Genomic DNA, 14,089 nt, shown 5'->3' on the forward strand with positions numbered 1-14,089 from the left:
GCTGTTATAGCAGCAAAGGGGGGACCAACTCCATATTAATGTACAGTGCTATGGAAAAGTATTTGCCCCCTTTCTAATTTTCTCTACTTTTGCATATTTGTGATACTGAATGTTATCAGATCTTCAACCAAAACCTAATATTAGATAAAGGGAACATAAGTGAACAAATAACACAACAATTACATATTTATTTCATAAACAAAGTTATGCAACACCCAATTCCCCTGTGTGAAAAAGTAATTGCCCCCTTACACTCAATAACTGGTTGTGCCACCTTTAGCTGCAATGACTCCAACCAAATGCTTCCTGCAAATATGCAAAAGTAGAGAATATTAGAAAGGGGGCAAATACTTTTTCATAGCACTGTACATCTATACTGAACAAAAATATAAACGCAACATGTAAAGTGTTGGTCCCATGTTTCATGAGCTGAAATACATGTTCCATACGCACAAAAAGCTTATTTCTCTCAAATTCTGTCAACAAATGTGTTTACATCCCTGTTAGTGAGCATTTCTCCTTTGCCAAGATAATCCATCCACCTGACAGGTGTGGCATATCAATAATCTGATTAAACAGCATGACCATTACATCAGTGCACCTTGTACTGGGGACAATAAAAGGCCACTCTAAAATTTGCAGTTTTGTCACACAACACAATGCCACAGATGCCTCAAGTTTTGAGGGAGTGTGTAATTGGCATGCTGACTGCAGGAATGTCCACCAGAGCTGTTGCCAGATATTTTTTTATGGATTTCTCTACCATAAGCCTCCAGCGTCGTTTTAGAGTATTTGGCAGTACCTCCAACCGGCCTCACATCCGCAGACCACGTATAACCACACCAGCCCAGTACCTCCACATCCGGCTTCTTCACCTGCGGGTTCGTCTGAGACCAACACCCGGACAACTGATAAACTGAGGAGTATTTCTGTCTGTAATAAAGCCCTTTTGTGGAGAAAAACTCATTCTGATCTGATTGGCTGTGGCTGGCTCCCCCGTGGGTAGGACTATGCCCTCCCAGGCCCACCCAGGGCTGCACCCCTGCCCAGTCATGTGAAATCCATAGGTTAGGGCCTAATGAATTTATTTCAATATACTGATTTCCTTATATGAACTGTAACTCAGTAAAATTGTTGCATATATTTTTGTTCAGTATAGTATTCGTGTGTGTGTAGAAAGTATTCAGACCCCTTGACTTTTTCCACATTCTGTTATGTTACAGCCTTATTCTAAAATTGATTAAATAAAACACTTTCCTCAGCAATCTACACACAATACCCCAAATTGACAAAGCGAAACAGATTTCTAGAAATTTCTAGAAATTTCTAGAATTAAGTATTCAGACCCTTTGCTATGAGACTCGAAATTGAGCTCAAGTGCATCCTGTTCCATTGATCATCCTTGAGATGTTTCTAGAACTTGATTGGAGTCCACCTGTGGTAAATTCAATTGATTGGACATGATTTGGAAAGGCACACACCTGTCTATACAAAGTCCCACAGTTGAAAGTGTATGTCAGAGCAAAAACCAAGCCATGAGGTCAAAGGAATTGTCCGTAGAGCTCCGAGACAGGATTGTGTTGAGGCACAGATCTGGGGAAGGGTCCCAGAAAATGTCTGCAGCATTGAAGGTCCCCAAGAACACAGTGGCCTCCATCATTCTTAAATGGAATAAGTTTGGAACCACCAAAACTCTTCCTAGAGCTGGCCGCCCGGCCAAATTAAGCAATCAGGGGAGAAGGGCCTTGGTCAGGGAGGTGACCAAGAACCCGATGGTCACTGACAGAGCTCCAGAGTTCCTCTGTGGAGATGGGAGAACCTTCCAGAAGGACAACCATCTCTGCAGCACTCCACCAATCAGGCCTTTACGGTAGAGTGGCCAGACAGAAGCCACTCCTCAGTAAAATACACGACAGCCCGCTTGGAGTTTGCCAAAAGGCACCTAAAGACTCTCAGACCATGAGAATCAAGATTCTCTGGTCTGATGAAACCAAGATTGAACTCTTTGGCCTGAATGCCAAGCGTCACGTCTGGAGGAAACCTGGCACTATCCCTAGGCTGAAGCATGGTGGTGGCAGCATCATGCTGTGGGGATGTTTTTCAGCGGCAGGGACTGGTCAGGATCGAGGCAAAGATGACCGGAGCAAAGTACAGAGAGATCCTTGATGAAAACCTGCGCAAACGCATTAAGAAGGAAAGAAATTCCACAAATTAACAAGGCACACCTGTTAATTGAAATGCATTCCAGGTGACTACCTCATGAAGCCGGTCGAGAGAATGCCAAGAGTGTGCAAAGCTGTCATCAAGGCAAAGGGTGGCTACCTTGAAAATATCTAAAATGTATTTTCATTTGTTTAACACTTTTTTGGTAACTACATGATTCCATATGTGTTATTTCATAGTTTTGATGTCTTCACTATTCTTCTACAATGTAGAAAATAGTAAAAATAAAGAAATACCCTTGAATGAGTAGGTGTGTCCAAACCTTTGACTGGTACTGTATATATAAAATAGGGGTATGTATGGACAGTATATGAATAGAAAAGGTGTGTACAGCAGTAGTTATATAGGATGAGCCTTGACTAGAATACAGTATATGCATATGAAGTGGGTACAACAGTATGTAAACATTATTAAAGTGACCAGTGTTCCATGTCTATGTACATAGGGCAGCAGTCTCTAAGGTGCAGGGTAGAGTACCTGGTGGTAGCCGGCTAGTAACAGTGACTAAAGTTCAGGGCAGGGTACTGGGCGGAGGCCGGCTAGTGGTGAGTGTTTAACAGTCTGATGGCCTGGAGATAGAAGCTGTTTATCAGTCTCTCGGTCCCAGCTTGGATGCACCTGTACTGTCTCCGCCTTCTAGATGGTAGCGGGGTGAACAGGCCGTGGCTCGGATGGCTGAGGTCCTTGATGTTCTTTTTGGCCTTCCTGTGACACCGGGTGCTGTAGATGTCCTGGGGGGCAGGCAGTGTGTCCCCGGTGATGCGTTGGGCAGACCGCACCACCCTCTGGAGAGCTCTGCGGTTGCGGACGGTGCAGTTGCCATACCAGGTGGTGATACAGCCCGACAGGATACTCTCAATGGTGCATCTGTAGAAGTTTGTGAGGGTCTTAGGGGCCAAGCCAAATTTCTTCAGTCTCCTGAGGTTGTAGAGGCACTGTTGCGCCTTCTTCACCACACTGTCTGTGTGGAGGGAACATTTCAGGTCCTCAGTGATGTGTACGCCGAAGCTTTTGACCCTCTCCACTGCGGCCCCCATCGATGTGGATGGGTGCGTGCTCTCTCTGCTGTTTCCTGTAGTCCACGATCAGCTCCTTCGTTTTGTTGACGTTGAGGGAGAGGTTATTTTCCTGGCACCACTCTGCCAGGGCCCTAACCTCCTCCCTGTAGGCTGTCTCGTCGTTGTTGGTAATCAGGCCTACCACTGTTGTGTCGTCAGCAAACTTGATGATTGAGTTGGAGATGTGAAGCTAATGTTTGCTGTGTGTGTGTGTGTGTGAGGCTGTTAACACATACGGAAAGTGCTGAATGAACTCTGAACAGGAAATCAGAGGTCCTAAGAGAGAGAGAGGCAGAGGAGAGAGAGAGAGGCAGATGAGAGAGAGAGAGAGGGAAAGAGAGAGAGGGAAAGAGTAGCAGAGAGAGGCAGAAAGAGCAATAGTGGGAGAGCAGAGCTAGCATGCAGGCAGTGTGTGGGTGAATAGAGAGGAGAGGAGTAGAGGAGACATTGGTGTCAGACCCAGTGTGCCCCCTTCTAGAGAAAGGGACTGAGGTGGGTGGGTTTCATAACAACACAACTCCACACCGCCCACACAGGGCAGAGCCCACTGCGATTGGTGGACTCCAGCCAAAGCAAACAGTAATTGGCCGACTCTGGCTTTCTAAAAAAACATAACCAACAGCGTAACCAGGCAACAGTGGGGAAATCAGCTCAAAGAATAACCGGGTCAGAAGCTGTGTCAGGTAGATCACACCCTGCTGCTGACAGTTCCCTTCCCTGCTGCTGAAAGTTACCTCACCCTACTGCTGACAGTTACCTCACCCTGCTGCTGAGCGTTACCTCACCCTGCTGCTGACAGTTACCTCACCCTGCTGCTGAGAGTTACCTCACCCTGCTGCTGAGAGTTACCTCACCCTGCTGCTGACAGTTACCTCACCCTGCTGCTGACAGTTACCTCACCCTGCTGCTGACAGTTACCTCACCCTGCTGCTGAGAGTTACCTCACCCTGCTGCTGACAGTTACCTCACCCTGCTGCTGACAGTTACCTCACCCTGCTGCTGACAGTTACCTCACCCTGCTGCTGACAGTTACCTCACCCTGCTGCTGACAGTCACCTCACCATGCTGCTGACAGTTACCTCACCCTGCTGCTGACAGTTACCTCACCCTGCTGCTGACAGTTACCTCACCCTGCTGCTGACAGTTACCTCACCCTGCTGCTGACAGTTACCTCACCCTGCTGCTGACAGTTACCTCACCCTGCTGCTGACAGTTACCTCACCCTGCTGCTGACAGTTACCTCACCCTGCTGCTGACAGTTACCTCAACTTAGAGAGAGAAGTTTTAACACACACTCTCTCTGTCAGGTGTAGCATACTATTCTACTGTTCCCTTTCCTACTGCTGAGAACTAACTGTTCCCTAAATTCAGACAGAGAAGCTTTAACAGCTCAAACACACACACTCTCTGTGGATCATACTGTATTCTACTGTTCCCTTCCTGCAGCGGAGTTACCGCAACTCACAGAGAGACAATTTACTGTTCCCTTCCTGCAGCTGAGTTACCTCAACTCACAGAGAGACAATCTACAGTTCCCTTCCTGCAGCTGAGTTACCTCAACACAGAGAGACAAGTTTGAAAGTTTGGGTAGACCTTCTGCACAATCACCACCAGCATTGTCAGATTCAGATTAGTAACTGAGTTAAACTCCGTTTTGACCACGACACACAGCAGTTGACCTAGTGTGTCACCATTGTTAAACACCCCTGAATCATTCAGTGAAATCCCACACCCCTGAATCATTCAGTGAAACCCCCAACCCTGAATCATTCAGTGAAACCCCACACCCCTGAATCATTCAGTGAAAGCCCACACACCTGAATCATTCATTGAAACCCCACACCCCTGAATCATTCATTGAAACCCCACACCCCTGAATCATTCATTGAAACCCCACACCCCTGAATCAATCAGTGAAACCCCACACCCCTGAATCAATCAGTGAAACCCCACACCCCTGAATCAATCAGTGAAACCCCACACCCCTGAATCATTCAGTGAAACCCCCAACCCTGAATCATTCAGTGAAATCCCACACCCCTGAATCATTCAGTGAAACCCCACACCCCTGAATCAATCAGTGAAACCCCACACCCCTGAATCATTCAGTGAAACCCCCAACCCTGAATCATTCAGTGAAATCCCACACCCCTGAATCATTCAGTGAAACCCCACACCCCTGAATCATTCAGTGAAACCCCACACCCCTGAATCATTCAGTGAAACCCCACACCCCTGAATCATTCAGTGAAACCCCCAATCCTGAATAATTCAGTTAAACCCCACACCCCTGAATCATTCAGTGAAACCCCACACCCCTGAATCATTCATTGAAACCCCACACCCCTGAATCATTCATTGAAACCCCACACCCTGAATCATTCATTGAAACCCCACACCCCTGAATCATTCAGTGAAACCCCACACCCCTGAATCATTCAGTGAAACCCCCTTCCTGAATCATTCAGTCAAACCCCACACTCCTGAATCATTCAGTGAAACCCCACACCCCGAAGGAAGAGACTGGTGTTGTTTACTCCTGGTCTAGAGAAAACTTCCCTTCACACCAGAAGCACGGCAATGCAGAACAGGCATAATATCTGTTAACAGGGCTGAGGGGGCTTTGTCGGTTCTAGTGATTGTGGTTCTATGGATGTGACACGGATCTGTTGACAGCTCAGAGAGAAGCTACACTGTTAGAAGCTGGAGGATCATGTGACAGAGACATCTTACACTTGACCCCCGTCACCCTGACACTCAGGCGTGCACGCATGTACGCACACGCACGTATGCACCCACAAAAACATGCACACGCACATGCACTTCACCATCTGCTATTTAGTTTAAGAGATAGCGATCAATAGCCTTTTTATAAAACACAGACATTCAGTACCACAGTCAGATACAATTCCTCTCACTCGGAGGTCTGGTCAGCTTGCCCCAAAGGGAAGGCAGACGGCGACAACACACACATGCAAGTGTGGTGCACACACACACACACACAGACACACTTGACAGATTTCTCAAAAATCCCGGTTGGAGGACTCTTGGAAGTTGAATAATCCTCTAGGCTCAAACGGGGATTCGTGAACTTTGGGAAAGTTTCTAGAATTTCTTCACCCCAGTGATGGATCAGTAAAAAGTCATGAAGTGTGTGTGTGTATGGGGGGGGTTAACTCACATTCTCGTGTTTCATGTGTTTGAGGAGCCGTAGTTCTCTGTAGGTCCTCTTAGCGTGGATAATCGACTGGAAAGGCCTGGACAGCTTCTTCACCGCCATCTTCAGCCCCGACTTTACGTCATACGACGAGCTGCAGTGTTGAAGAGCGCACACACACAAGATACCTTACGACACGGTAACGACAACATTCATATCACATTTATAACATTGCTGTTATCACATTCATGACATGTTGTACATTAACAATTCAACATGACATTGCTTTTATTCCGTGTGTGTATGCTACCTTCAACCAAACTTTTAATTAAACAATTATGATGTAATATTATGTGAAGTGGCGCTGTACACATGGGACCTGGAGAGGCGTTGCACACAGTTTCTCAAAACTCCCCTGATTTCCCCCCATTCTACCACCCACACAGCCTCTTCCCCAACCCTCCTCCCAACTGATCTTGGAAACAACAATGGGTCTTCCTACTAGGTTTCCATGGCAGCAGGAGCTGGCGTGGTCAGAATTCGGTGAAATGCTTTCCCCCCCCCAGGAAGTCGTAAGTAGGGCAGTAGTTGTAACACTCAGAGGGCCTGAAACACCATAAACACACTTCTACCGCACACTAGAGCAAACAAAACCCAGGCTACTAAATACTTAACGGAATCATACTCTGGTAGGCCAGGAAAGAGATATGCTACTGGCTGGTTACTGGTCATTGATGTTTTTCTAATTCTGTTCTGTTTATGGAGGCTCGTTATTGCACTTAGTTTCATCACAGGGTAATGAGATGGTACGCCCAGGCTGGCCTGTTTGTTCTGCAGATTGGCTACTGCTTTGTAGATGGATGGCGCGTGTGTGTGTGTGTGTCTCAGACTCTCAGCATTGTTGTCTGTGTCCTGCAGTCTCCCCAGCCATTAAGCTAAAAAAAAAAGGCAGTGACACTCAGCCAGGGCCTGAGCTGCAGTGAAACACCAAACCACATGCCCCTCCTGTTAGGAGATTATCTGAGATGTTCGATCATTTTGTACGTTTACGTTTCAAAGAAAATGACTGACCGTCTGTAGGGGAGATTCTTGAGGCAACCTTTACCCTTCCACCTGATAGATGAGATATAACATGGTCTCTCACTCTCAACACATGGTTTTAGTATCTGTCAACAGCTAATACAGCTGCTGCACCCTTCTCATAAGATTCCCATCTGCTCCTGACCATCCGGTTCTTATAGCAGCTGACTGTTAACAGGAAATACAGGGATGTCACTATCCATGGGGTAGCCAGACCAGACCAACTGGCAGTCAGTCTCTAGAAGCTCCTACTTTACTAGTCTCAATGGGACCAATCCTAACTCCCACCTAAATCACATTTTCACTCACCTAGTCTCCCACTGACATTGATGCATGATTTAGGATTCGCCCCTATGCTATGTCACTGTGCTAAGAGGTGGATGTGTCTCAACTCAACTTCATCATGTGACAGTGCTGAAACGTGTGTCCACGTGTATAACAGTAACATGGCTTGTCTGTGCTCCATGATACAGTGATTCCTCAGCATGGCCACACCCTGAGACTGAACAGAGAGTACAGAGAGCAGAGGTTGAGTGGTTGTTAAAACTGCCCTGCCCATTTGAGTCTCTCACACACGATTTGTATCAGTGAAATATTGCAGCGGTGACGGCTATGACACATTACCTCTCTATATCCCACGTTGCCTAATACAGAGACTGTTGTGTTCCCCCTTCAAATACCAAGGAAGCAAGTTCCTACGAAGAAGTCAGACACGTACAGGATTTGATTTCTTTTCTGAGAGTGAACTTGCTACCACAACTACACGCCCATGTGGTCGTGTTCAAGAAAGCAGGCCTGTCATTGGTTGTCTTGACTCCATTGTTTAGTTTACATTATAAATGCATGTGTGTTTGGGAAGCATGGTTTAGTGGCTGTCTCTGAGGGAACTGCATACCATAGCTCTCCTCACTGTACCCACAGCCAACTAATGACTTATAACTGTTAATTCATGATTTTATACACATATAAACTGTCTATAAACTTATAAAAGGGGCGTCTTAAAGTAAACATATCAATATACACTGAGTGTACAGAACATTAAGAACTGACCAGGTGAATGGTATGATCACTTATTGATGTCACCTGTTAAATACACTTAAATCAGTGTAGATGAAGGGGAGGAGACAGGTTAAAGAAGGATTTTTAAGCCTTGAGACAATTGAGACATGGATTGTGTATGTGTGCCATTCAGAGGGTGAATGGACAAGACAACATATTTAAGTGCCTTTGAAAAGGGTATGGTAGTAGGTGCCAGACACACCGGTTTGTGTTTCTGCTGGGTTTTTCACAATCAACCATTTCCCGTGGGTATCAAGAATGGTCCACCACCCAAAGGACATCCAGCCAACTTCACACAACTGTGGAAAGCATTGGAGTCAACATGGGCCAGCATCCCTGTTGAATGCTTTTGACACCTTGTAGAGTCCATGCCCCAACCAATTGAGGCTGTTCTGAGGGCAAAAGGGTGGAGGGGGTGCAACTCAATATTAAGAACGTGTTCTTAATGTTTTGTACACTCAGTGTATATTATGAATAACTCTCTGAACACTCTTTGAATAAACTCGCATAGCCAACTAACCAATTCCCGGACAGCTTCCACATTCTAATAACCCATTCTAAGAACCGATCAGGAATAGAGTGAGGTCTGAGATGGGAGTGGTTTTCTCAGGAATACTTTGAGTGACAGATGGGGTAAAATCTAGAATCCCCAACATGGTGCTTTACATTCCTCTAGCAGGCAGAGGTCACACTGAGGCCTATGAGGGAGGGAGGGAGGGAGGGAGGAACAAAGGGATACATACATTAACTATGACTGACGGGCTTGTTGACTGGCTGAAAGGCTGGCATGCCAGGTTGTTGTGTTTTGCAGTTGTGCTGCGCATATAAGCTCACTACATCATGTTAAAGTGGTTCCTGATATGTTAGATACTTCTCCAGGCGACGTGAGATCTGATAATCTGAGTAGCAGGACTGCAAAAAGAAAACCTGGAACGCAGCCACAGAGTGACTGAATGGACTGAACAACAGTCTAACAGGGTGACTGAATGGACTGAACAACAGTCTAACAGGGTGACTGAATAGACTGAACAACAGTCTAACAGAGTGACTGAATGGACTGAACAACAGTCTAACAGGGTGACTGAATGGACTGAACAACAGTCTAACAGGGTGACTGAATAGACTGAACAACAGTCTAACAGGGTGACTGAATGGACTGAACAACAGTCTAACAGAGTGACTGAATGGACTGAACAACAGTCTAACAGGGTGACTGAATGGACTGAACAACAGTCTAACAGGGTGACTGAATGGACTGAACAACAGCCTAACAGGGTGACTGAATGGACTGAACAACAGTCTAACAGGGTAACCGACGTACTGATTGACTGACCGACTGTCTGACCGACTACCTGAACGACTGACTGACTGCAGACAGGACTACGGGAACTGACCAATGGAACAAGTTTCAAGTTTTAATGTTACATGCACACGTACAGTGAAATGCCTTTCTTGCAAACTCAAAACCCAACAATGCAGTAATCAATAACAATGTAACACTAAAAATAACATGAGGTAGAACAGAAACACATGAGAAATAAAAATAAGAAGAACATGATAAAGTATGTAAGCATACTATACACAGGGTCAGTTCCAGTACCATATTTACAATGTGCAGGGATACTGGAGTGATAGAGGTAGGTATATATAGGGGTAAGGTGACTAGGCATCAGGATGTATGATAAACAGAATAGCATGATGATGTATGAGTGGGTATGTATAAAGTCAGTAGAAATGTGTGTGAGCAAATGATGGAGTGGGTGTTTGTATTTGTGTAGGGCCCTGTGAGTGTGCATTGAGACTAAAATATAATAAAATACAAAGGTCAACTCAGGTAGTCAGTGTGGCCATTCTGTTAGCTATTTAGTTAGCTATTTAGCAGTCTTATGGCTTGGGGATAGAAGCTGTTCAGGAGCCTGTTGGTGTTAGACTAGATGCACCGGTACCGCTTGCCGTGCGGAAGCAGAGAGAACAGTCTATGGCTAGGGTGGTTAGAGTCTTTAACGATTTTCCGGGCCTTCCTTTCACACCGCCTGATATAGAGGTCCTGGATGACGGCAGGGAGCTCGGCCCCAGAGATGTAGCGCCATGCGATCGAGGGCGGTGTTATTGCCATACCAGGCAGTGATGCAGCCAGTCAAGATGCTCTCAGTGGTACAGTTGTATAACTTTGAGGATTTGAGGGCCCATGCCAAACCTTTTCAACCTCGTGACGGGGAAGAGGCACTGTCGCGGCTGTGTGTGTGGATCATTTAAAGTTCTAAGTGATTTGAACAGCTAAGACAAGGAGGAGGAGTTAGTCTATTAATACCTGACTATTCTCCCATTATACTGCAGCCTGCTGCCGCTCTCTCGCCACGCCATTAAATCAGTAGGCAACTGCTCTGTCCAGCAGACCAGAGTGAGATGCAGCAGGTCATCAATATGTGGCTATGATACAGAGACAGACATTCTGAAGTTAGCTAACCTAACATTTTTTGGGGGGTGGGGTCATTTAGCAGACGCTCTTATCCAGAGCGACTTACAGTTAGTGAGTGCATACATTTTTCATACTGGGACAATTAATTAATCCTTACAGCTACCCTTACCATTAACCCTAAACAGCTTATATATTTGCTCATCAGTTCGGTTGCTGCTCACTTTCTGATGATAATCTCCATTGTCACCGTAGTCCTTTATAGCGTGACCATCTAGTGACAGAGGGTCAAAGCATCATTCTCCAACTGAAAGCAAAATGAGGCAGCTGCTACAAAACAACCCAGCAGTGACACATATCCTGTCCAGAAAATAAAATAATTATTCTCACAGGACAGGAGGATTAAGTACAAATAGTACATTATAATGAAGTCTTCTTGTCAAATGGACCTTGAGTAGGATGACTAAAGGAAATCAGTGCTGAGGAGTCTAGGTTACCTCATCTCGTGGCTATGACTCATCCCTGTAGACTCAACGGGAATTGATGACATCATTCTAGACCAGGGTTTGCCCCCCAAAGTTCTGAGCAAAACATTTCCTACATTTTGTGTTGTTGTACATAAAAGACTAAAAACACCAGGAAATCAGCTTCAAGGGATTTTAACTTAAGGAAATCTGTTCTCAAGTATTACCATGCATAACAGAGTGACTTGATTGTACACAAATGTAAGCAAGGTTTGAAATGATTATGTTTTAGTCAAATATTATATCCGTTTGCGCTTCTTGCGGTCAATTTGCAGTCTACAAATGATTTGTAATTATACCCCCCCCCCGTGAGCCCTGTTCTAAACTCATCTCCAGCAGGCAGAACAGCAGATGCCTATAGAATAGAACTATCACTACACTACGTACAGGTACTAGCAGCGCAGACTGACTTTCTGTCAGTCACACATACTGCTGGCTTGGAGTGGGGTACTAGAACGAACATGCATGGGGCTATTGGGCACAGGGGTGATGTAACTAGAAGCTTACGTTCAGTTTCAGTTACTTTCAGCTTACATTCAGATGCAAAGCATAATGATTTAGCCAAGTTCAAGCAACATCATGTGGGACAAATTTAATAGCCTATATATAGCCTGTAAACCCCCATGCAAAAAAATGTTTTTCATTCAGTAGCCTAATTTTTCTTTTTTTTTGTCATTTATCAGACGCTCTTATACAAAGCGACTTACAGGAGCAATTAGGGTTAAGTGCTTTGCTCAAGGGCACGCACATCGGCAGATTTTTCATCAAGTCGACTCGGGGATTCGAACCAGCAAGATACAGACGTCACAGTTGAAAAAACACATTGTTATCCAACATTTTGGAGATAGGCGCCAGAACCATATAGCCTACACATTCTGATTCTACAACCTTGACAGATGATCTATTAGCATTGTTGTTTATGTGCTGCTGGCGACGATATGCGATAGGCGCGTGCACTCATTGGCACACTGTGTCCTCACCGATAAGTAGGCTACGTTATCAACAATAACAATCTGCACCGTAAAACAATTTCCTCAAAAACAATTTCGATTGTGCCTTTGTGTTTACTTGAGAGTGAATAGCCTTTCTTCTGTCAGCTAACTTCTCGCAAATGACAATCACTTTTTGTTTACAGGATGTTGTGTACCATGAAAAACATCCAGGGAAGACAAAAATGTTTCGAATTGCACAAAAACAAAGATAATCCGATACAAACCCGAGGCGTGCGTAACACAGGCGATCTGGTTTCAGTAACAGTAGCCTAATAATTTGTTACACTGACTGAAACTTTGTAGATAACGTAAACAGCAGAGAAACAGAAAGTATCCCCTGCTCGATTTGTGATTTGATCCCATCTGCAAATTGCTACACTGATGCTATAGTTTATTGGTAGATCATCGCAGTAGATTGAGCAAGCGTTGAATTTCCCCAGGCCCTATTACGGGCGTTAGGTTAAACCTCAGCCAACTCCGCTATTTGTTATGCAACAGTCAACTCTATAGCTAGTTCTCGGAGATATTGTTGTCATACTGCACGGTATTTACCAGACTGATCCATAGGCTCCAGAGCCGACCGGGGACAGGGCCTGGTACCGCTCCGGGACCTCCCATATCGTCTTGTTCAGCTCCTGTCTGTAGAAAGTTGGTCTCTCCTTGTGAGACATTCCTGCAGAATTCAGAGACTGCGAGACAAACAAGCCCGTCGTAACTTCGGTTTCCTCCTTCGCGTGGCAGTGGAGCCTCTCTGAAAACTAAAAACTCAATACAACGACAACTATTGTTGACCCAACCGATACACAAATTGGATCTCGCGCATTCCAGGCAGTGCAACTGTGCAAACGTTATCCCGTGCACTATATATGATTACGTCTCTTTGAGGACAGCAGACTCGGAACACACCACGGTCGGTCAACGAGCTACAGTAGATTTTCCCTCTATGCAGATTGCAATCTGTTTCTTGTGTTTAAGAAAACGTAAACTGAATATACGTCTCTCTCCGTCAGACGAAGCGCGCTCCGGTCCCGATTCCCACGTCTCGCGCGATTTGAGTTTAGCCGATGGGGAAATCCCGCTGTGGGAATTCCTAATCTCCTTTTACTGTAGGTTGCATAACATGTTGACATACAAAAAAATAAAAAAAAATTCCCTATGAAATAGAGTGATTGACCTTTGCACGTTACCACAATATATATAATAAATCAAAGATCTTATGATGACCCCCCCCTCCCCCACCCCCCCATAAAAAAAAAAGTGGTTGTCCCACTGGCTATCATAAATTGAATGCACCAATTTGGAAGAAACACAAAATAACTGTCAATCTCCCTCGGCCTGGGGCTCCATGCAAGATCTCACCTCGTGGAGTTGCAATGATCATGAGAATCAGCCCAGAACTACACGGGAGGATCTTGTCAATGATCTCAAGGCAGCTGGGACCATAGTCACCAAGAAAACATTTGGTAACACACTACGCCCTGAAGGACTGAAATCCTGCAGCGCCCGCAAGGTCCCCCTGCTCAAGAAAGCACATATACAGGGCCGTCTAAAGTTTGCCAATGAACATCTGAATGATTCAG

General features: G+C 45.4%; 2 protein-coding genes across 3 annotated transcripts in view; both read right to left on the minus strand.

Annotated features, from left to right (window-relative positions):
- LOC311138725 (mitogen-activated protein kinase 14A-like) overlaps positions 1-13,532 on the minus strand; it is a 31,268-nt gene extending 17,736 nt beyond the window's left edge. The window contains exons 1-2 of one of the 2 annotated variants that reach the window (XM_084173524.1): positions 13,062-13,532; positions 6,463-6,592 (exon numbers count right to left, since the gene is read on the minus strand). In XM_084173524.1, coding sequence (XP_084029650.1) covers positions 6,463-6,592; positions 13,062-13,180 — 249 coding nt within the window. In that variant the 5' untranslated portion in view covers positions 13,181-13,532. Of the gene's footprint in view, positions 1-6,462; positions 6,593-12,733; positions 12,952-13,061 lie in introns of those variants that run through there. The other variant, XM_084173525.1, reaches the window with a different exon arrangement.
- LOC311138726 (uncharacterized protein) lies at positions 221-5,081 on the minus strand. The gene is made up of 2 exons (XM_084173526.1): positions 2,701-5,081; positions 221-2,173 (listed from the first exon to the last, which is right to left on the minus strand). Exon 1 carries the CDS (start codon positions 3,258-3,260, stop codon positions 2,763-2,765), a length of 498 nt encoding a protein of 165 aa, XP_084029652.1. The 5' UTR covers positions 3,261-5,081; the 3' UTR covers positions 221-2,173; positions 2,701-2,762.
- Positions 13,533-14,089: the final 557 nt, after the last annotated feature.

The sequence above is a fragment of the Coregonus lavaretus genome, assembly GCF_964263955.1.
Source record: "Coregonus lavaretus genome assembly, chromosome: 12".
In the NCBI taxonomy this organism is placed as follows: domain Eukaryota; kingdom Metazoa; phylum Chordata; class Actinopteri; order Salmoniformes; family Salmonidae; genus Coregonus; species Coregonus lavaretus.

Excerpts from the sequence above, each read along its gene's own strand:
- LOC311138726 (XM_084173526.1), bottom strand. The coding sequence starts at position 3,260 with ATGGGGGCCGCAGTGGAGAGGGTCAAAAGCTTCGGCGTACACATCACT.